Genomic DNA, 24977 nt, shown 5'->3' on the forward strand with positions numbered 1-24977 from the left:
TTAGACATCAGGCTGAAGAGTGACCCCAAGGAGAATCTTGATACCTGAAATCATCTATAAGTACACAACTTGCTGTCTTTATTAGCATGACAGTACTATTCCATTGTCTTTATTAACATAACTTCACGACTCCAGGAAACTCTCCCCTAAAAGACAAAAGTTGTAAATAACTTCATTACTCATTCTAGAAACTTCTTAAATATCCTGCTTTTGATTCTTTCTCTCTCCCTCCCTCTCTGCTCTTTCCCCAGTTATGCTATCTCTCTCTCTCTCAAAATAAATAAACTAAAAAAAAAAAGTATCAAAAGACAATTTACATACCAAGAATCTCAGAATCCCTTGCCTTGCTATGTCCATGATTTTGGGATGATTATATAACGATCCCTATTTAATTTTAATTAAGCTCTACATTAAAAGATCTGCTTTAAATAAAACTTCAAAAGTCTCCTAAGTATCCTGAGTTTGCCCTTTCCTTTCTGAGAAAGTATTAGTTGAGACTATGACTTTGTTGAAGTGGTATTCTCCCATATCATATGTGACATAACATTTTTAAGAAATATTCATTCATTCATAAGACCAAAATATATTTCAGATATATTTAAGAATGTTCTTAAATACATATTCTTAAATATATATATTTATGTATTAAATATATATATTCTTAAATATATATATATTTATGTATTAAATATATATATTCTTAAATATATCTGAGAATACCTCAGAGCCTTAAGATGAAATGAGTATCTTATTACTAATCATGGTGACTTTTGGACCCCACCCTAAGGCAGGGGGGCTGGTTTCCAGGAGGACCATATGATTTTTCATGTGATTAAAGGGTTGGAAGTTTCAGGTGTACCTGGGCGGCTTAGTTGGTTGAGAATTCGACTCTTGATTTGGCTCAGGTCCTGATCTCATGGTTTGTGATTTTGAGCCCTGCATCAGGCTCTGTGTGGACACTGCAGTGCAAAAAGTAACGGGTTAGAACTTTCAGTCCCACTCCCCTAACCTCTGATGTTCAACCTCTGGCCAATGAATGAGTCAATAATGACTGTGTAATAAAGTCTTGAAAAAACCCAAGAAGAAGAACTTTTTGGCCCTTCTTTTACAGAGAGCTTCTGTCCTGGGAAGCTGGAATGCTTCCATGTCCATGGAGCCAGGCCCCACGCTCCACAAGAACAGAAGCTCCTTTTTTCTGGACCTTGCCCTATGTTTCTCTTTATCTGGTTATTGATTTGTATCCTTTATCATATCTTTAAATAAACTGGTAAATGAAAGTAAGTGTTCCCCTGAGTTCTGCCAGCCACTCTAGAAAATTAATGGAACCTAAGGAGGAGGTCACTAGAACTTCTAACCTGTAGCTGGTTGGTCAGAAGCACAGGTAACAGCCTGGGGCTTGAAAATGGCACCTGAAGTGGAATATGGAAGGCAGTCTTGTAGGACTAAATCCTTAAACTGTGGAATCTGATGCTATTTATGAGTAGATGGTATCAGAATTGAGTTGGAGTCTCGGACATTCTGTTGGTTTCTGAATAGTGCCTGGTGTTGTGTGTGTGTGGACACTCCCATTGACTTGGAATTGTGCTGGGAACCCTAAAAGACCACAGGAAGAATAAACTCAGGTTTATTATCAACAGGTTGTTTTGATGACATTTTTGAGGAGCCAAAGGAAAGTTCTTACTTAGAAAAACATTACCAAAGTTAACTCCTTCTTGGACAATTCTAGACAAATTCCAAGTCCTAAATCTTAGAAGTTAAGTTATAACTCCTTTCCTTTCACTAGGATCTATTGATGATGTTTTGACAAATTTCTATATATGCTAAAAAAGAAGTTGATTGTAGGCATATCTTGTTTTACTGTATTTCACTTTATTATGATTTGCAGATACTGTGTTTTGTTTTATTTTTGGTTTTTAACAAATGCAGGGTGATAAAAATATGGCAACCCTGCATCAAGCAAGTCTATTGGTGCCATTTTTCCAACAACATTTGCTCACTTCAGGTCTCTATGTTACACTTTGGTAATTCTCTGAATATTTCACACTTTTTTCATCATTCTTATATTTGTTATGGTAATCTGTGGTCAGTGATTACAACTCACTGAAAGTTCAGAGAATGGTTAGGATTTTTTAACAATAAGATATTTTTAAATTAAGGTATATACTTTTTTTTTTTTAGATATAAGGCTACTGCCTATTTACTAGCCTATGGTATAGTATGAACATAACTTTTACATGCACTGGGAAATAAAAAAAAATCCATTTGACTTGCTTTTTTGTGATATTTCCTTTATTGCGGTAGTGTGAAACCAACTCTGTAATATCTCTGAGGTATACTTGTATGGTTTTCTTCACCTTAACTACATTTTGGAAATGTTTTCCTCGAGAATAGGCAATTCAGTAAATAAATGAAAAAATGATTACAGTTACCTTGCCTACCGAGAACTCAGAGAACATGTCATAGAGGAGCTCACACTTGAACAGAGTCTTGAAGGATAAATAAGAGTTTTCTAGGGGGGTGCCTGGGTGGTGCAGTTGGTTAAGTGTCTGACTCCTGATTTTGGCTAGGGTCATGATCTTGTGGTTCATGGGACTCAGTCCTATGGGATTGATCATCAGGCTCTGTGCTATTAGTATGGGATTCTCCCTTGAGATTCTCACTCATCCTAGCTCTCTGTACCTCCCCTTCTTGTGCTCTCTCTCTCTCAAAATAAATAAATAAACTTTAAAAAATGTTTTCTAGAAAAACAAGGGGAACGGATAATTTAAGCAATGGGGGAAAGAGTCCAAAAGAATAGAGACAGAACAAAGCATGAAACTAAGGGTGATTAAAGCAGACTAAGCAATGAGATATCGAAATTAAGAAGTTCAGAGGTATAACAGCTCATGATGATGAAAGAGTTTGGGGTGTGGCTATGGGCATAACTATGAGTTATTAAAGTGGTGTTGAAAGGAAAGATCTTAAACTTATAGAGAGGTTACAATGTTGGATGGGCTCTCTACATGGATCTAAATGGCTATATAGACCATGTACATGACTATGACATCAGGAAAACCTGGACCACTGTGATGTCTATCTAAAGTGATTACTAGTCTATAAGCCAGTAAGAACATAACTGAAATGAAAGACAGTTCTAACAACAGAAAAACCCATGATAAAGGTATAAGAGGATTCAAAGAAATCTGTTGTAAGAAATTATTTTTGTTCTTTTTTTTAAATTTTTTAAAATGTTTTATTTATTTCTAGGAGAGAAAGAGAGAGAGACAACGTGAGCAGGGGACAGTCAGAGAGAGGGAGTCACAGACTCTGAAACAGGCTCCAGGCTCTGAGCTGGCAGTCAGCACAGAGCCCAACATGGGGCTCGAACCCACGAACCGCTAGATCATGACCTAAGCGAAAGTCGGATGCCCAACCGACTAAGCCACCCAGGCGCCCCAGAAGTTATTTTTGTTCTTAACCATTATAATCACTATCAATGGTCCATCATAGTCTCAGGGTCAACAATAAATGGAAATTATATGGTAATCGTCATAAATGTCATTTTTAAAGTTCATTTATCTGTATAGTTTTATTTTAGTAAATATTATATCATCACTCCACTGATTCCGGTTTCTCTCAACTTTAGGTCTTAGTAAAGGATTATAGAATGTTACATCTCTTCTACTGAAGAGCTTCCTCCGGGGAGCCTGGGTGGCTCAGTCGGTTGAGCGTCTTACTTCAGCTCAGTCATAATCTCAGGGTTCATGGATTTGAGCCCCGCATCGGGCTCTGTAGTGACAGCTAGCTCAGAGCCTGGAGCCTGTTTCAGATTCTGTGTCTCCCTCTCTCTCTGACCTTCCCCTGCTCATGCTGTCTCTCTTTCAGAAATAAATAAAAACATTAAAAAAAAAAAAAAAAAAGAAGAGCTTCCCTCAGAGTCACTTGTCTGTCATACGTTGTGGAAACTTACAGTGGTACACCAGTTAAACACGTCTGCTTGAATTTATTTTTTACAGCTCTTTACAAAGGTTCTGGGCAAACAAATGCAGTGTGCTTGCCTACCAAATCAAGGGTTTCAAGCTTAATGTTAACAGATTCACAACACAGAAATGGGAAAAATTTACACTAAATAAAACATGCATTTTTATCTGTTTGAAGTTCTCCAATTAGTTTTGTAACTGTTAAATAATATAGATATTCTACTGGAAAATCATCCTGTTTATTAAAATTCTCAGTCGTGTAGGTATGCTACAGATCCATTTAGTTATGGTCGACCTGTACTTCATTTCTTGATAAAGATCAGGGAGAAAACAGGATGATTATCATTAATTTTAAGTGAGAGAGTACAATATTAAATTATTAGCATTTATATAGTACTTTTTTCTTAGGATTCCAAAACTTTAAAGGCACAACCTCCAATGTTACATCATTTCAAGGATACAGGTAAGGAAAAGCTATTTACAGTTCCTTTTTATAAGACAGAAAAATGAGTAAAACACAAAGTTAAATGACTTCCAAGTTAATGTTATTAGTGATCAAACAAAAAAAATAAAATTAAGATTTCTTCATCCTTGTTTCATGGCACTATGTTCTAAACCATGCTGCTTGTGAAAGTAGGATATATCAGGAATGAATTTATAAAATGATTACAACTCCTCTTGAGAGTCACTTGCTTTTTTTAAAGTTAGATTCTTCTAGTGGATTTATATTATTATTTTCAGTTAATCTGTTTTCAAATAATTTTCGGCAGTGGGCAGTTAAACAGGGTTCTCATCATAGAATCACTGAGGAACTCATCACTACCTTAATTAGAAGTGCTAGCAAAATTCTGCTGTCAGCTTCCAGAAATAATTGGAATGAGGGAGATATTCATTAATATATTGATAATATTCTTAGGAGGTAAAAACCCTAACATTTATGTAAACTGCGCCCAAATGCTCTTCTTCATTCTTTCACCAAAATATTTTTAAGCTCTCCTTCCTGTTGAACCACAGTCTTATTCAGTAGTCCATCTGAAATGATGACATACTTACTGGCTCTGAGAATGTTCTCCTTGCTGCTGCACCTGGACTGGACCTGCAAAGAGAGCATAAACTCAGTAATTTAGGGCTCAAAACACAGATAGCCAGAGATGTATGTATACTTAATGGGCAAGCTCCTGAGGTTTAGGAGCAAAGGCTCAATATATCTCAGATATCATAACATAGTAGTTAAAATATATTACATGTGTTCCCTATTTTTTGTCTTTTTCTTACTGTAAAGAAAGCAGACTTCTGGAAAAAAATTGGGGGTACAACATTATAAATGGGACAGAGGCAAAACCAAAGGCAATTTTTTATTGATGTATATTGAAATTAGTATATGGAAAAAAATGTTACAACATATTCAGGTATGAATACAGACCCCTAATCTTAAGGCACTGTGATAACTGTTGACTAGACTAATAATGCAATTCAGGTAATAAAGTTATAGTAAAATATTTCATTGTAGTAATTTTAGTTATACACATTGATAAGGGGAAAAGAGAAAAATCCTCATATATAGTATTTATGTGTGATTCCAATGACTTTTGTTACTTATTGATTATAATAATTGGTTTTATTATAATATTGGCTATGAGAGATGCCTTGGGAATCAATAAAACTGAACTTATTTACTTACTCATCTATTCTTGGGTATGAATAGAGTTTATCAATCAGAAACCCTTACAGTTTGATTCAAATAGTTGAGGTCAAAGCAGAACATTCTTTTAAATGTTACAAAAGTGTTGAATTCAAGAGCCACAGTGGATGGCATCAATGTTTGTTAATATCTGAGGAAACTGTATTTAACTCACACCTCTTTTTTTCCCACTCCGCAGCAGCTTGCCCCAAATGGATATATAAACAACAAATTAATTTCTATTGCTTAACACAATCTACTACTGTAATGAAACAACTTATGAAAGAAATGTTGTAACTTAGGGTGGGTTATGGTTGTCCTTCCCTGAAAAGAACAATTGTTAATGTTTAAAGAAACAACAACAATAAAAAAAATCACAAACATACACAGAACACACACACACACACACACACACACACACATCAAAAAAAGGGAAAAAAAGGGAAAAATAATTCCAGATGTTAAAGTTATTCCCTTTTGGCCCAGATTGTTTAATTAGTTTCACACTATACTAGAATGAAGAAGGTAATTTGGAAAATAATATCCTTATATTCTTTTACTCAGAAGTTTTATTGAAAAACAATTATGGACCAAATGGGAAAGGAAATTAATTAATGACTACTTAAAACAAAAATACAGAGAGGAAGACACGAGAGTGAGAAAAAGAAAAAGAAGAAAAGAGAGGTTTGGGGAAGTAAGTCTAGACAAGAGAAAAGAAAGTATGTGTTTATAGAAGGGGACAATATGTGAATGCAAAATGTTCTGTTATTTCTTATTGAAAATTCATAGTAACGGTAAGAATCTCTAATGAACTTGCTGCAAAATAAAGAAGCAAGTTTGCAAACCACGGAATGAAAATAGGTATAACTATACCACTACAGTCTTAAAGGAGAAAAGAAGCAAGCACTAATAGACAAATTAATAGGCAAGCTTAATAAAGAGATAAACTACATTTTAAAAAGCAGTTCAGAGAACACAAGAGAAAGCTAACAGAGTGAGAGAAAAATCTGGGAGAGAAGGAAAAAAAAGGGGATAATGTTGAAAGACAAAAACAGAGTTGAAGGAAGTCAAATGGAAGTCAAGAAAGTCTTCAACAAGATGTAGAAACAGAAGGAGCCCAAACCCATAGCGCAAAGCAATGTTTGCGAATGGAAAGCAGCTCCTTTGATCAGTAATAGTTACTCTTAAGTCGTAGCCTCTATTCCTCCAGAGTTCATCTTTAAGCCCTTCCAATCTAGAGTGGAGCTAGTGTGTGGATAGAAACAAGAGATTTATAATGAACAGAGCAGTTCAGATGAGTAGTTCAAATTGTCTCATCAAATGTTTCAACAGATTTATATAAGGTCTAAATGGAAATGGTGGTGAAGAACTAGCTAGCTTTACCAAAAAGTTGAACCAAACCAAAACAGCAACAACAAAAAAAACCCCTCTTCCTGCCTTAGGTGGCTTAAAAAAATAAAAAAATTTGTTCATAGGATGAATTTAATAATGAAACCCAAAGTCTTGTTTTGTGGCACCTGAGTTCAAAACTATATATTTCAGTTTTGGAGGAGAAATTCGGGTGATAAGAAACAATTCAGTTTCTGGAATGTGAGTATTCATTTCAGTTCACAAACTGCCAACAGCAGTATAACCAATGTTTTCTCATTTATATTACATTGGCTATTTGACCTAGATTTGAGGGTAATCCTTTAAAATCAATGATTACATGAACTTCTTTATTTTGGTGATCTTGAGTATATATTTAAAAACTGGGAAAATTAATATCAAGACATAAATATTTACCTAATTTTACATAATCCCAATATGAAGATTTTACCTAACTCACAATGTAATGGGATTTACTTGAAAGAATAAAATCAATAAACAATTGCTGTTCTTGTTCTCATATATATGGACTAGAAGGAAGGTAGCACAGGTCTGTTCCAAGTTTTATAGTTTACTGTTCTTTTTTTTTTTTTTTAAATCTTACCCTGGCTTTTTAGTCAATGGAAAAAAAACAAAAAACAGAGGGAAGTCTGAAAAACGAAATAAAACTGAGATTTTGACCTAATACTAAATTTGTTGGAGATTAAAAATGAAAAGTATGATGTTGGATTATCTATTACTTTATTTTATTGGATTATGTTATTTTACTACAGTTAACATGTAACTTTATGGTGTTGCCAATTAACCCCCTTTCAACTGGAATTAAAACTAAAATCATGTGTAGAAACAGCATTATTATATTACAGTCAATGGAGGAAAAGAAAAACACAAGAGACTTACTGAAAACATAGGTATTCATTTACTAATCAAGACTGCTTTCAGACATCAAATAATTCATTTAAGTCATTTCAACATGTGTTTACATGTGTAATATAAATTTTGCTGAAGATCACACTGTTCAGTAAGGAATCTTAAGCCATGAAACAGAAAACAAAAGGAGGGAGAGCATGTAATAAATGGTAAGGAAAAAAAGTGAAAATGCTCTAAAAAAAGCTGAGAAAATTTTAACAAACAACCACAGTCTTTAAATACAGTTAGAGAAGTGACTTACCTTATGCTTAGGTCATAACAAGAATAGCACAGTGTTTAAAGTCAGCTCTTCATTATGGGAGGTACAATTGAAAGCCATAGGTTATAATAACATGAATTGCTACACAGAAATGAAGACTTTTTCAGCCCAACATGAAAAGCTAACTCTTATGGGAGAACATTTCAACTTATGTTTAATGCAGCATGAAGAACAACTGAAGGGGTAAACATCAAAACACATGAATCTCACACCAATAAGAGAGATAGTCCAATCTCTCAAGAACACAGAAAATTTAATCTGTGACTAAAGGGAAGGCACATCACTCTAACACTGAAAATGCATGCATAATGTATAACCATCCACTGACAAGTCTCCCCACCCCAACCCACTCATACATACACAAAACCATTAAGATACAGGGAAAAAATGTAGTGCCAAGCTGTTATGAAGAAAGCAGGACACACGGAAGCGCAGCAGTGGTCATGTGATTTGAGAGGTGTTCTTCCCTTAAACCATCCCATCACCATGCTTATTTCAAAGAAGCCAGGAAAAGACCCCCTTCAATGCTGCAGTAGCTATGAGCCCCCAGCTTGAAGCTAGTGTGTGGAATTTTGATCACCGTTCCCTGCGATGTCAGGGGCTCTCCAGTGGAAGCCAGATGTGTAACACCAGTTAGTGGGGTACAATGTGTGAATAACAAACATCCTTTCCCTTCTGCATTTCACAGAAGTGAGAGAGGAGAGAAACAAATAAAGCCCATGTTAAGACTAGGTTCATAACGATATAAAGATGTATAAATATTAAAATGGAGATTACGTTTGATTGCAGGTTAGCACAACTCAGGTTACATAAAAAAGCTGCCTTGATTTTACTGCTCACCAGGCTAATTTGTATTCTTTCTCCTTGCAAATACTAGGAATAAATCTATATAATATGGCTCATACTGAAAAACTGAGCAGTTGGTCAGATGCGGTCGAAGTCAAGAAATAAAGAAGTTGTCTTTGATGGACATTAAGAAAACCCTCTCTTTCTATTTTTAGCATCATTTTCCTGGCCAGCAGTCACATTTTAAATTAGAAATTAAGCTTCTGTGTATCTGCTTACTTTGGTAATTTGAGAAATTCTATGGCAATGGTTTAGAAAGACAATTTAAATTTTAATCTTCTTACATTTTAAAAGACAAACCACAACAAAGATTACCTATTCAGAAATTGTTGTGGTGCCTGGGTGGCTCAGTTGGTTAAGCATCCGACTTCGGTTTAGGTCATGATCTCACAGTTTGTGAGTTTGAGCCCTGCATCAGGCTCTGGCTGACAGCTTGGAGCCTGGAGCCTGCTTCAGATTCTGTGTCTCCCCCCGCCGCCCTTCCTATGTTCATGCTCTGTCTCTTTCTGTCTCTCAATAATAAATGAACATCAAAAAAAAAAAAAAATAGAAATTGTAAACTAAGTTTCCTATGTACTCTTCTTTACTGTTAATAAAACTTATTTTAACATGGGTTGTTCCTGTCAATAATAGGGAAAACTTTAACTTTGCTTTCCTATTATCGATTATAGTAGTTAACTTCATCTATTTTTGATTTATGTGTGGCATGAAACTTAGAAGTTAGATTTGTAATAATGCAAAAATTATTTGCATTACTTATATTACCATTTCCTTTTCCTCATCTATTCTTAGAAGGCCAGAATATCCTGACCTTTCATTTAGCATGTCTTTATTATTTTAGGCTCTAGGCTCTCCTTTAATCTCCATTTTCTTATAGGGGAAATAAAGATTGTTAAAGGGCTCAAAGTAAATAAGACATGTATCAAGGATTTTAAGCTATAAAGGTAGAAACAAATGTCAGTTATGATGTTATGATCAATGGAGGTGCTGACAGTTGTAAAATAACTGTAATTATGCCCTCCTCATTGTAACTTAATCATCAGCTCAAAATGGAAGCAAATTCTTTTCTTTGAAGCCAAAAAAGAAAATCCATGCACAGTTATATGCTTTTCAAGAGAGAATGACCAAAACTTTTTTGAAATGTCATAGTCATATGGCCATACATATTTGTAGGAATGCAAGCTTTATATACACATATATGATATATATAAATAACATACATATATATAAAGAATATATAAAAATCTAAGGCTTGCAGGAAAGTCTGAACTAGTTCCTCTAGAATATTTCTTGTACGCTTGAGCTTTTAGACTAAATGAGCTGTTTCCACTATCTAGAATACCCTGATATTTCTGATCCAAATATTACGTGTCCTTTAAGATCTAACTCAAAATGTGCCAGCTGTGAAAACCATTCCAAAAGTTCCTCAATCAGAGTTATTTCTTCTTTTCCTAAATTCTTTCTTTTTTAATTAAAAAAATTTTTTTAAGTAGGGTCCACACCCAATGTGGGGTTTGAACTCAAGACCCAGAGATCAAGAGTCACATGCTCTACCTACTGAGCCAGCGAAGTGCCCCATCCTAAACTCTTTTAATTTATTTGTTGAAATACAATTTACCTACCATAAAATTAACCCATCTTAAGTATACAGTTTGATGAATTTTAATAAATTCACATGGCTGCACAACCATCACCACAATCTAGTTTTAGGTTTATCTAAATTCTTAAAGCCTCTTATATGAACTTCTTATTATTAGAGTTACCACAGTTACTCATATCCCAATTATTGATGTGGGTCCCCAAATGTACTCCAAGTTCTTGCAGGGAAAGGATCCGACTTTAATTCTCTTTGTATTTCCTACTACGTCAAATATAGTGCTTTGTACAGAGTAAACATTTGCTAATTCTTAATGTTTATTTCATAATCATAGTTTTTTTCAAACTTAGTAGATTAAAAGTTATTTTTTATAGTACAAGTATGATCATAGCCACTCCTGTACTATATTAAAAATGATATTTACTTAGTTGGGTGGGCTCATATTAAGAAATGTAATATAAAAAAGATGTGGATTATAGCTAAGACATATCTGAGTTCCTTACAGAATGATCTTAACAATTTGGAAGATACATTATTATTAATACTATTTAAGGTTAATCCAGTAGTGACATTTGGAGTCTAATAATGGTTATTTTGCACCAAAGGTTTTAGTTCAGGTTAAGCAGACTCCTTATTTTCTAAGAGAAAAGGATATTCTATATCTCATACGGTCAGGTCACTAGAATGACAGGGATGATAGAGATGTTTGATGTAGCATGGCTCTTTGACTGAGTTTTCTACACTATTTAACTTATTTAAGAGCAATTTACTTCTGAAAGAACAAACTTCTTTGAATACCATTTACTCATAAAAATAAAACTTGAGAATAGAGAAAAAGGACCTCATTGGCATTTACTTAGATTATTTGCCTCTTTACCCTACCCAGAAACAGAAGAAAAGAAAGGTTTGATTTAAACAACATTAAGCCAACAATGCTACAATCTCAGACTTTTAAATTCTATTTCTTTATCTTCTCAATTTTTATATCAAAAATGGAGAAATGGTTTAGAAAAGCTCTTTCGACAGTTCCATTCATTCATCACTTTATCTGGATAAATAAGAGTACAAGTATTTGGCTCATCTGAGCCTAATGACAATTCATTTGTATTTAATTAGATTTGTTACCATACACATATTCAACTGAGGAAACCAGAGTTTTGCTTTATGACATGAAAGGCCCCATGATAAAAAGAACGTCCTTTGGAGTCTAGAGGTATGGTTTCTGACATTGGTTTTTTCTATTCTTAGCTGTGTGACCTTAGACATGACATTTAACATCTTGGAATTTTAATTTCCTTATTCATAAAATAGGGAAAATTAAGTAGGATATTGTTCATTTTCTTTATAAATGAAGAAGAGCAATACAAGTCTAAGTCATTATTATTATCCTTATGTAGATTTTAAAGTCACTTATATTTACTTAGGTAGGATCTGAGGTATAATGAGAATAAAGAATTTGCTCCATACCATGCCAAGAGTCAGTGACAAATGACACTATAAATGCCAATTTCTAGACTAAAACTTCAGGAAAAGGTTGAGTTAAAGTCTGAAGTTACCTCTTCAAGGATTAATCTAATGCTATATTGTATGATTTTACTCAAGCTATCTTAATTCTATGGGACTTATTTCCCTCATCTGCAAAATGAAAATGTTTCCAGGGGTTTCAACTGAGGATGATAGAAAGATGATAGGAGCCCTTGAGAGAAACTGTAGATAAAAGTCAGGGTCCATTCACTGGGATGGAGAAAAAATATTAACGTTTTTATATTCACCAACTAAACTAAATTTTATTAATTTCTTTCATTATGAGCTTAGGAGACAAAACACAGTAATATTAGCAGAATCTATTGCTTCAAATTATTACAGATATCTTAAAATACTGTTCATATTCACCAAGACTTCAAATTACAGTAGTTTAATGACTTACTGCTAGATTTTGTTATTTAAGGCATTTTGAAAGAGGTAGTATTATCACACAATTTGTTTTTTTATAGATATTTTGATAATGATTTTAATTTAATTAGCTTTCTTTGTAATCCTACATATTTTGTTTTATATATTTAAAAGTATTTTTCTGAAAAGAAGTCTGCAGGCTTTGCCAGATTCCCAAATGGCTCCACAGGAGAAAATAGTTTAAAAAAACTTTGAAATAGACAATTTCCAAGCTTCCTTTTATCTCTAGGATTTTGTTGCTCTAAAAATCTTTCCTACATCTATGTGCTGCTCTTTAGCAAATCATATATAAAATAAGTTTTTCTTTTTTTGAGAAAATTATATCAAACTGGTAATGAAATTAACCAACTGTCCATTTAACAGCCCATCTAAGAAACAAAAAGAATTATGGTTATCAAAAAGTTATGAGCTCAGGCTTATTAAAAGTTCCTGCTTTGCTTGCTCTTTTCCCATTGGTTTAGATGTTTTAATTAAATGCTCTTTTCCCATTGGTTTAGATGTTTTAATTAAATGGAATAATCAGTAAAAGTCATCATATTTTAAACTCCCTAACAAAAGGTGAGCTTACACACACACACACACACACACACACACACTTATCCACAACTAATTATTGTTTGACTTTTAGTCATGTGTTTAACACAAATAAGAGCAACAATGCTATTATCTATGTGTAACATAATCCTTTCAGACACACAGACAGTATCTGTAAGTAATACAATTTTACAATCTTTTCCAGAGGACTATTTGTAAATGTTTCCCCACTGTTACATGAATTATTATTGTCTTACATTGTCTTACTTAATTTCTAGGTAAATGTGATGAATTCTTCTTTCTCCGTATTGACTTCTTCTAAAAGAAGCTGCAACTATATAGCAGGTTTCATAGCTGGTGAATGAATTATAATTAACACTGAAAATCAAAAGCCTATTTATGCTGCTTTATAGGTAACCTGGTGAGTTCCTTATTCTCAAAGAATACTATGATATGCAGAACATAACTAAGAATATAACTGGTTATCACCATAAGTCAAAGAAAATCAAATTCAAATATCAATGGTAAAAATTCTTAATGTATTTTCAATAAAGATTTAATTCTAAATTGAGTCACTCACAATGATTTTTAGAAAATTGTAAATCCCATGCTGGTCTCTCTTTGGTACCAACAATATGCTTGAGTTGATGCTTGTTCTGAGAATTTTGACGTTGATTTTGATAAATATGAGGAATATATACTACCTAATTTTACACATATATAAAATTAAACTGAACTAGTTTTTGACTGGTAGAGATTTCAGATGATTTTTGACACCATTTCCCAATCTTTAGATGAATAATTAATTACTTCATAGAGTAAATTATCTTCACTCTAGAGATGACAAAGCAGGGGTTGTTACTGGCTTTAGATCAAACAGTAAAGTAGTAATGAAACTTAGCTTTCCGGACTTACAAATTTATTTCTCTGTATTCCAGTAAATGACCCTATCTTTATAACCTACCAGTGGCAATCACTGCATTCCTAATCAGACCTTGAATTTTCATTGTCTTTTGCTCTTGACTATTTCTCATAGCAATAAGAACCACTCAAAATAGGCATATGGATGTAGGAGTGAAGGAAAACTGGTATGATGAAAGACAGTTTGGGGAGTAGCACTCTGGAGACAGACTGCCTGGATTTGAAACTTGGCTCTACCATTATTAGCTGTATAATAGTAGATAAGTTACAATATCTTTCAGGTCATTGTTTTCTTAAATATAAAATAACAGCAATACTTATCTCATAGATTTTTAATGAAGAAAGTGAGACAATATGTGTCAAGTGTTTGATTACAAGAATATCTGGCCGAGTGTGAATGGTATATGGGTGTTAGCTATTACTATGTTTGTTTTTGTTACTTTTGTTTGGATGACAGTGAAGCTGTGATTCAGAATCTTAGCTAATTTCTTTTGCTAACAAGAGCAACAAAAGTTGCTATCATAAGGTAAGACCAAGTAAGATTAGTTCAAGTATCTGAACAGAAAGTTTTAAAAAAACCCCCATGGTTTTAGGAACTAAAGCCTAAAAGACGGATGTAGTCAATAATATAAAACTCTGAATTATTGAGCATTTGTAATTATTATCATTTTCTGGCACTTCTGGAAGAACATCACATTGGTTTTCATTAAACATGAGTTTCAAGATACTGAGTTTTTAACTAGATTTAATATTCTCCGTGGTTTTCATTTAAGGATAGCAGAATATGCTGTGGGCAAGGAAACCTTTTCCCTTCTTTTCTAGTTTATTTGGCTGGTCTAATAATTAAATTGGCATAAGGCAGATTAACAGGAGAAAAACATTTAATTTTGTACGAATAGAAGCCCCAGAGACATGAGCCTCAAAGAAGTGACAAAACAATCAGCTTTTTTATCTTCAAGATAAAGAAAGAATAAATCTGTGAAGAATTGACAGGACAAAGGGCTTTGGGGTTGGGTTAGTAAATTAGTGAAGAAGTAACAAGGTTTGTTTATATAGCTTTCTTGGAGCTAAATTCTCAATTTCAACCCTTCTGGTACAGGGAGGGTCCTTTCACATGGGAGATTTATTTCTGCTGTCAGAGGGACAAAGGAGGGTTAGAGTATTCTTTCTGAATTGGCTGTTTCTTAAGTAACTTTAACTCAAAATAATCAATACACCATATTTTGGGGTGGTACATAAGGGGGAGCAGATTATGCCTCTCCAAAATGTAACTTTTGGCATAAAGATTTTTTGAGTTGATTATTTTGAGAAACACCAGACACAGAAGAAGTTCTGAAAACAGAGTGGAAGTTACTCTTTAGTAAAGGAAATTCATATTTATAAAAGAAATATATATTTATAAGGTTGTCTTCCTCTCTGTGCCTGAAGAGAATATTATCAATGGAAAAGGCATGGATATAAATCTGTTTAATAAACCTTACTCTTATATACTGTGTTTTTTTCTGGTAACCTCCCCATAACTAGCCTCTCTGCCTCCACTTAATTTTGTCTGTAGCTAAAGATGGTATTTAAGTTGGTGGTTTAGGCTATCTTGGGGAGGTACTCTCAGATATACATGAGGTATACATGTTAAAAAACTTCTGTTTGTTTTTCTCTTGTTAATCTGTCTTTTGTTATGAAAGGTCTTAGCCAAGGACTCAGAAAGGTAGATGGAAAATTATTTTCTTCCCCTAACACATTCTTAAATGTTATGTCATATCATTTATTTATTCAAAAAAAAAAACAAAAACAAAAAACAAAAAACAAACAACCCAGCTACTGCTTCTACTGGGCATAATATACCATATAAGAATTGGCTACATAATTTTCCTTTCTCAATCAAAGGCTGCTGTACTGCAGTTATTGTTTTTCTAAATGTTTAACTAGCACACATAAGACACATGGAAGAAATACAAATGCGAAGATATTTTTATACTATATTGTACATGCAATGAATCCTTCTTTAAGAAGACAAAAAATATAAAGTTATAGTACAAACCTTGGATAAATTATTTAACTTTTTAAGCATTAGTTTCCACATGTTACAAGAATCAGGATAATGATAACATTCATTTACTGAAAAAATACTTGAGCACCTACCCAATGCCAGGCTTAGACCTAGGTGCAGGGTAAATCAATAAGATTGACAGGGACCTTGCTGCCATGGAACTTACATTCTAACAGGACTAGACAGATAAACACTTAAACTGTTTAATATGTAAATATGTAAGATGGTTTCAGCTAGCAATAAATGCTTATGAAGAAAATAAAAGATAGTAAAGGGATAAAAAGTGATTAGTGATAGGGTAAAACTATTTTGTTTTTAAAACTTTAGTTTTGAGAGACGGAGAGACAGAGAGAGTAGGTGGGGGAGGGGCAGAGAGAGAGGGAGAGAATCCCGAGCAGGCTTTGCACTGCCAGAGCAGAGACTGACATGGGGTTTGATCTCATGAACATGAGATCATGACCTGAGCCGAATCAAAGTCTGATGCTTAACTACCTCAGCCATCCAGATGCCCTGTGGGTAAAGCTATACTAGATAGAGTGGACAAGGAAGATTTCTCTGAATAGGTGTCATTTGAGTTAAGATCTGAGACACCCAGAAGATCAAAGAGAAGAACTTCCCAGATTGAGGGAATAGCTAGTAGTATGCAAGGGCTCATGTTTTGTTGAGTTTCCACCTCACTGGGTTATTTTGAAAATTAAATAAACTAAAGCAGGTAGAACATTTTGTCTATACCTGACTTTAATGAAGGATAAATATGTTATATCTGATGATAATAATAGAGTTGAGAATGATAATGGCTATGATGATTATGATTCCCGCAATCAAAAGTCAGGTACTGGAACTACTCTCCCTCAATCCTTCTTAGTCTGGAACTGACCAAAGAAAAGTGTTGTAATTTGTCAGAAAAGGCCAAGGACTGGTAATGAAAAGAGACAAAGTATGTATTTAGACTTAGGGTTCCAGCTAAGTGGTATATAAAAATGCCTCTTGAAAATAATTTGATATTTCATAAAAGTCAATGAAGTTATCTCTGATAAAATAGATTACATTAAAAAATTTTAAAAAATATTTTATTTATTTCTGAGAGAGAGAGAGAGAGAGAGAGAGAGAGAGAGACAGACAGACAGCATGAACAGGGGAGGGTCAGAGAGAGAGGGAGATACAGAATCTGAAACAGGCTCTAGGCTTGAGCTAGCTATCAGTACAGAGCCTGGCATGGGGCCTGAACCCACGAACCATGAGATCATGACCTGAGCCGAAGTCGGACGTTTAACCAACTGAGCCACCCAGGTGCCCCAAAACAGATTACATTTTTTATTGAAGTTTTACTATGCATTTCTGCATAAAAGCTCTTGTGTTCCCATATTGTTATTAATCCCTGATAGCTCCTATACTTGTTAGTATTCTCCAGACAGTGGATCTATACTTAATTAGAAGTGTTGAAGCATTTTCAAAGTTTATTTAAAAAATGTATCACATAAGCAAACTAATGAAAGTTGAGTTATAAAAAATTTCTATGCTTAACAGCCATCAATACCCATGTCCAAATCATATTAGGCTTCATTTGGAACAGAACAATGTTATTAATCATGCCATGGGGTGTTTTTGTTCAGTGTTAGTTCTGCTCCTTTTGATTTCCTATATATTCCTAGTACAGGTCTACACTAGGGTTTGGCTGGGATCAGTAAGAGCAGTTTTTGAGATATCTCTCCTACTTCTGGCCAGTTTATTTTATTGTTTCAGCACAATAAACAGGAAAATGATCACATATATATACATATATATGTGTGTGTAGGTATAATTTGTGTACATATACATACAACACAATATGAATATATATGTATATATACACACATACTTACTATATAAATAGCTTATTGAAGGAGTTCAGAACAAATATCCTCAGTGTGTCACTTAGGCATGGACTATTTTGAGCTGAAGGCAATCAAGACTAGTGGGCTCAGGCAAAACTTCTGCCTCTCCCTTAACTACCTAGAAGAATTTATATTGGGGGTCTTTTTCAGAATGAGAGTTTTTACATTACATGAATTTTATCTGAGTGACCTATCTGTATGACAGAGCAAACATCTAATTACCAAACATCTGCTCTTCTTTTTAATGCCCTGTGAATTGCCTTCCTTCCTTTTGAAGCCCAAGACCCCTATCCAATTCCTTAGCTTAGGGTGGCATAAATAACCTCATTTTACATTTCTGACTTTGAATCTCTCGTATGTGTGAAATTCTCTTATGTACAAAATTCAATTTTTCTCCGGTTAATCTGTCTTATTTCAATTTAATTCTTAGACCAGCCAAAGAGGCTTTGAATGTTAGAGAAAAAAATTTCCTCTCCAACAATATATATACATACAGTACATGTATGTGTGTGTATTTTATCTCCACTAGCACATACCAAAAATCACTGAAGTCATGCTACTAAATCAGTGTTATTTATAAAATAAGTATAAGCGGGAACATATTAGTCTGTCACAGGAGCAAAAGGATCATGAGAAACATAGTACCATTCCAATGAAGGGTTAATATATACCATATATGTGGAAAGAATATATTTCTGATATATTTCTAATTTTCTATCATATAATGTGTTGTTCTTATATAATGAAGATTCTATGCAAAGGCAACCTGAGCTTTGCTATAATTCCTTAATTAATAAAAACATGTTAAAAGATCTAGAGAAATTACAATAAAACATGAACATTTGCTAAATCTAGGTGGTCAGTATATGGGTATTTGTTATTTACTCTTTCATTGTATATTGGAAATATTTCATTAAAAAATGAGAACTGTAAAAAAAAAAAAAAAGGTAAAAGGGAACTGATTCACCAAAGGACATTTACATGAATCTGCCAATACCCATAAACCTTTCAGTGTAGATTTCTGAAATTTGGAATTTAGGATCATCTGGATGCTCTTTTGCCCTCTTAGAATAAGAACAAACACAGGCCAATGTTCACGACTCATACTTTTCACTATTTTTTCCTCCACTAAGTATGTACTAACTGAAAACATTGTTAAACTGTAACTGCTGTTCTTGACAGTTTAACTGTTAACCAATTTACTCCCTCTCCCCTTTTCAGGGCTGCTTCAGGTAGCTTTACAGTGCCCTGCACTGCGCTGTTGTTAAATGAGGAATACAATGAAGTCAAATTCTGCAGAAACTCATTTAGCAGAGCTTTCCAACTCTTATACACTAGCTATTCTTAATTTTTTCCACATAAGGAATCCTTCAATGATAATTGTTCATTCTATATATGCTTCTTTATTCTTTATTTATTCTATATCTCTAAGGAAACTCCTATTTTCTCTCTCTTTTCTTCAATTCGCTTATTATTTCTGTTAAATTTTAACAGTTAACATGGGGGAGTTCAAGAGTGATTTTTTTCTCTTATCTATCTTCTTCACTGAACATGTGAAAAACAGGACAGAAGCTATTAAAGATGAAAGAAAATTAGAAACTGATGTTGAAAATGAGATTTTACAAAAATTCTAAAATTCAAAACTTTTGGCATAATATAGACTGACCATTATAATTTTTGTTAAAATCAGTCTCATTTAATTGTTGATAGATTTATTTTGAACCATCAACACACCCTTCTTCAGTCCTTCCTATGCATATATATCTGCAATAAGATATTTACAATTTGTTTGCAGTTTATAATGATAAAACAGCTGTGAAGCAACAGATTTTACAAACTGGTAGCCCTGAACTCATTAGCACTATGTTTTAATGCAACTAAGGTGAAAAAGGTACATATACCTATTTTATAAATAGTCTTTTACAGGGTCACTGTATGACTTAGAAATTTTACAGTAGAAATGTTGTACCTAATTCATTTATGCCAGTTTCATCCAGATTATCTTTCTATATTCCTGTGAATTAGTTGGCTTAGAATTTAGGCACAGTATATGTTTGGGCACCATATTCAAACACTAAAGAAGCTATGCTCATCCTATTTTGTTCCTTTACAGCAAACTGCGATAAGCATATTCATTTTAACATAAATTATTAAGGTTAATACTTTTTCTCAGTAGCTGAGATGGTGGGTTGGGTTATTATTCATTGAAAAGGGAAAAGAAAACAAGAAACAACTAGGGAAGAAGAAGAGGAGGAGGCGGCGGAGGAGGAGGAAGAAGACAGGTAGTTAACACGCACACACACACACACACACACACGCACGCACGCACACACGCACATACGGAAAGGGAAAAGCAGCACAGAAAAAAGTGGAGTGTAGGGAACTGCAGTAAGAAGGTAGGTGAATGTAAATGAGGTAAAAAATAACAGAATGGGGATTCTTACAGATTATTCTCTTCATACTTCTTACTTTAACCTTCAAAACACATGGTAGACCTTAAAAACACCAATATCATTCCTGATCTCAAACGGTCTTTTAAAGTCAATAGGCCACAGTCAAAAGGCATAGCTCATAGCATTTTAAAAGGCATGTGTATATGTAAGAGAACATAAAATCACATCATGGCTAATCATAGGAACAGCAGCAAAATTTCTCTTCGTGGGTGGGATGTTTAAAAGGAAGCCAAAGTGATTTCAAACATAACTTAAAGCAATGACATAGTATGACTGTATCTAGCAGGATAAATGATTCAGTAAAGCAAAGTCTGAGTAGATAACTCTAGCTGGGGAACGTTTCAGACCAAAGCCTTTGAAACAGAGTTCAGTTACGTCTGAAAGTTAGTTAATAAACTGCAAGTTAACAGTCAATTAAATGCAAGTGAAAATACAGTGATACAGATGGACTGAAAAGAGTGGTACATGCCCAAGAACACTTTAGAAATGCTACTATCACTCACATAATAGTGAGGTTATAGAGACCCTTGCTACATGGTGGCAGCTGATGTTGAATGAATAACCCAAGATAATTTTGACTTGTCCTTTACTCTTGAACTGTGTTACATGGCTCTAAAACAGATGACTTGATTAAAGGTAAACTTGTTATGTATAAAGAAAGGGAAATGAGCTGAAGGAGGGCATTTAGATGCTTCTGAGCTTTCTGATCACATAATACTTTTTGTGTGTTTAAACTACATTAACTTATATCAAAGGTTGGAATAATTGATAACTGTATGATTCAATTACTGTACTAACATTAATTTTTATTGGGAACATCCTGATATAAATTAAGCCAAACTTAATAATTTATGCCCACAAAAATGATTTAGGAATATAAAGATTAAATGCCCAATTTCAGGACCATTCACTTGTTTCCCACCTTTTTGAGATGAAAATGTGATATGAAAGTAAAAACGAAAAACATTTTTCCCATTTGGAAAAATAGCATCCAGTTTATTTTCTGGTAAGTAAAACATACACATATGAAACAAAACAAGGTAATGCTTAATGGAACAAATGAATGGTGCTGATCACTTGATCATTACACCAATGATCCCATTTAAAATATTGAAGGCAATTATAAAGTTTATTTAAAGATTTTGAAATTGTCATGGATATGGAGTTAAATCTTATCTGATATACTTAAAGCTGGATGATTAGGCTATGCAATCTGATGGTAAGACAATTAAAATCAGTCTTACTTGGACCCCAAAGTACTTCTGACTCTGAGCCAAATATTTGAGATTGAAGATTTATTCAGCGTTTCCTTGTAGCAACCTCTCGCACGTCCCAGTGGCATCTTTTTTTTTTCTCTTTCCTTACTCTCCCACTCATATTCTTTGAAGGGATGCCTACCTCTACAACTGAGAAGTACCTGTGACTAATTTAGCAGCATCTGACTGCAGGAGACCATTTTCTGCCACAGTTTCACTTCTATTCCTGGGGAACTCCCTTCTCTGTTAAGCACTCCACAGAGGTTTATCATTAATTACTGCAACTTCAATACTGAATTCAAAGGGCTCGGTTGCTATAAGAACTTTTCTTTCAGTGCAGATAGATACACCAGCCTTCTCAAAGAACCATCCATTAGTTCATGCCATGCTTCTTAACAAGAACAGTTAGGCATGGTAGCCCAAACAGAATTAGATTTAATTGCTGTGTGCTGGGATAATAGCAAGTTGACAAAGAGGAAAAAAAAAGCAGCAAGCCGATTTTTAAGCTTGTAGGCAATACTGAGTGCAGAATGGCCTGGACAAAATTTCATAAATAGACCCTTCTTTTCTGATCCTAAGAAAGATTCAGAAATAAGCCAAGGAGAATTGCTAACACAATTGAAAGTCCATATGAATCTAAAGTCCTTTCAGGGTTTCATGGAACATGAATCCAAAAATATCTTTAAGGTCTTTCTGAATTCGCCCTTGTTCTGTAAGTTGCTACTTATGCACTGAACTATTTAATATGAGAAAATCAGAACAAATCACCTATTCTTTAAATACTGAAGCAGAAAAGGGAATGAAAAACCAGGAGTTGTTTTCTTTCTCCATCGTTCCTTTCTTTATTACCTCCCTTCCTCTTGTTTTCAATCCTTTTCCCCCCTTAAAATTCAAAACATTTGAGTACCAACATAATTACTTTTTCTCCCCTCTCAATTCCAAGGAATAGATGCAACATTGGTTTTCCAATGCATAACACAGATCCAGCCCTGTTTTATTATAAAAAAATTATTATATGTTATATAATAAACTATTTTCATAATTCTTTACTTTCTATAGTAATAATATTAAGTCAACAGCGTTTTTAAAGGTAGATTAGTAAATGATACAAGCACATGTATTTCAAAGGATGTATGCGGCTTCAGTATATCATCCAATACATTGATATTTACTCCTGGATATAAAATACCTCACTGAACCTAAACATGAGTCTGGGTTCCCAAAATATTCAGCTGAAGAGAAGTTAATCAGCATGATAAAATAAGCATACCTATCAAATACTGACATTATATATATGTAACTATACAAGGTGAACTTTTTAAAGTCAATGGAAAGGATGGTACCATACAGTCCCCATTTTTTTCTAGCTTAGCATATTGATGATGATGGCGTAAAGCTTGTGGAAAAGTCCTCAATTCTCTATAATTTTTGTTAAAAATGACAATAAAGTGAAAATTCTTAGAGAAGATGCTGTGAAAAGATAAAAGGATATTATTAAAAAACCTCTTGAATAATAAGCATAGTACACATAGAATTAAGACTGTAAATTTTATAGATTAATCTATTTGAAAAATGATAGCTGCAATTGTTAAATAGGGTAGGAAGCATTTATTAGATAGACACAAGTGAGTGGCTAAAAATACACGGGAAAGACTATTAGTATGATTAAAATGGATTCCATAGGATTCAAAATATGCCTTTACATTGAATTGAGTGGACTTAAAAAATACATAAATTTACTTTACATAAACAATATCACCTTTGCATATGTTATTCATTCTAACCTATAATGCTTACTGTAGTCCTCATTCTTTCATGGTCTCATATATCACTCCTATATCTAACTCAAAAAAGTTAGATAACTTAGCAGAGCCAAGGAGAGCATTTAAAAGGTAAACATTTGCATTCTCCTCCAATAAGTAATGGTAATAAAGAGTAATATCATGCTTTGCCTTTATTTCTCTTTTCCAAAAGGGTCTGTACTTGGCAAATAAATTAAATGAATCTACCACCAACTTAGAGTAACTGACATAATCTCTATACAGACAAAAATGTGGCCTAAAGAAATATTATGGCACTTTTAAAGTTATATAATAAGGTCCCAAGAACTCAAATCTATTATAGGAAAAACTACCTTAAGCAAGTTCTATTTTGGAACTGAACAATAATTTAGTGAATTTTAAAATAACTCTCCCATGACTATTTTGTGAACATAGGACTGAAGAATGATGATTTTCCCATAGACTTTTCTTTAATGCTAATATTGAATAGCTTTAATTTTCAGAGCCAATAGCACTGCTTCTAGTAATATACTTGAATACCGTAGCCTGAATACATAAATATGATTTAAAAAATAGACAATACACCAATTTGTAAAATCCTTAAGTGAGGCCCTATAAGTTTTTCTCATTCTCTATACACTTAATACGATGATGTCTACTCTGTAGTGTAGATGCTTAGTAGGTACTTGATGACTTCATGGCTTATCGGTAGTGTCAGCAAAACTAAAGTATAAAGAACCAAGTACAAATAAAAACCATATTAATTTCAATTTTTACATCACTTAGGACATCAAAATCTATTATAGACTTTCAAGCTGAAAGAATTTTTTTTAACTTGTATTTGGCAGTCTGACTGAACTTTCAAGTAGAAAGCAAAATGCACAGAGTATAATCAAGACTCAATTCCTTTAAAATTGTACCATTAATATTTTAACAGCATTTAGAATCTTGTTGACTACATTCATGATGAATTATCTTTCTCATGAATAGACCAGGTAATAGAAGTCACCTCTTCTAATTCACAATCATATATTTATTTTACCTTGCTAAGTTGGCTCAAAGACCTCTATCTTGTTTACAGGGTAATAAGGACAAAGAAGGCATTTAATAAGACAGAAATATCAGCATTCACTAGAAAGAGATAGTGGCAATAATAATATCATATAATAGAAAGCTTATTGAAATTTAACCAAATAGGCATAAACCCGATATAAACATCCAATTTATAAATTCATTCAACAGATACTGATTGATGATGCTGTGAAGTCATTGACCCTGAAATGCAAGTTTCCCTCTTCCTGTACCTTCCCCTAGTGAGTATTCTAAGGAAGATGTCCCATTTGAGCTGTTGGAGGAAAGAAATAGGATGAAAGATTCTGTTGCATTTCAGAATTTGTCAGAATAAAAATGCCTTTCACTAGGCTGGATTCTGTTAGAGGTTAAAATGCATTTTCCCAAGAAATAGTGTTACAAATAGTACATAAATTCCTACATTTAATCATATATATGTCTAGAGGT

General features: G+C 33.6%; 1 protein-coding gene across 7 annotated transcripts in view; it reads right to left on the reverse strand.

Moving 5' to 3' along the window:
* The window catches only part of GPHN (gephyrin), a 593666-nt gene that overhangs the window by 145952 nt on the left and 422737 nt on the right, over window positions 1-24977 (reverse strand). For all 7 annotated transcript variants that reach the window (XM_077767144.1, XM_077767143.1, XM_077767142.1 and 4 more), the window contains one exon: window positions 5013-5055. In XM_077767144.1, the coding sequence (XP_077623270.1) occupies window positions 5013-5055 (43 nt within the window). The remainder of the gene's footprint in view (window positions 1-5012; window positions 5056-24977) is intronic.

This window comes from Crocuta crocuta, unplaced genomic scaffold (assembly GCF_008692635.1).
Source record: "Crocuta crocuta isolate KB4526 unplaced genomic scaffold, BGI_CrCroc_1.0 scaffold55, whole genome shotgun sequence".
Lineage (NCBI taxonomy): Eukaryota > Metazoa > Chordata > Mammalia > Carnivora > Hyaenidae > Crocuta > Crocuta crocuta.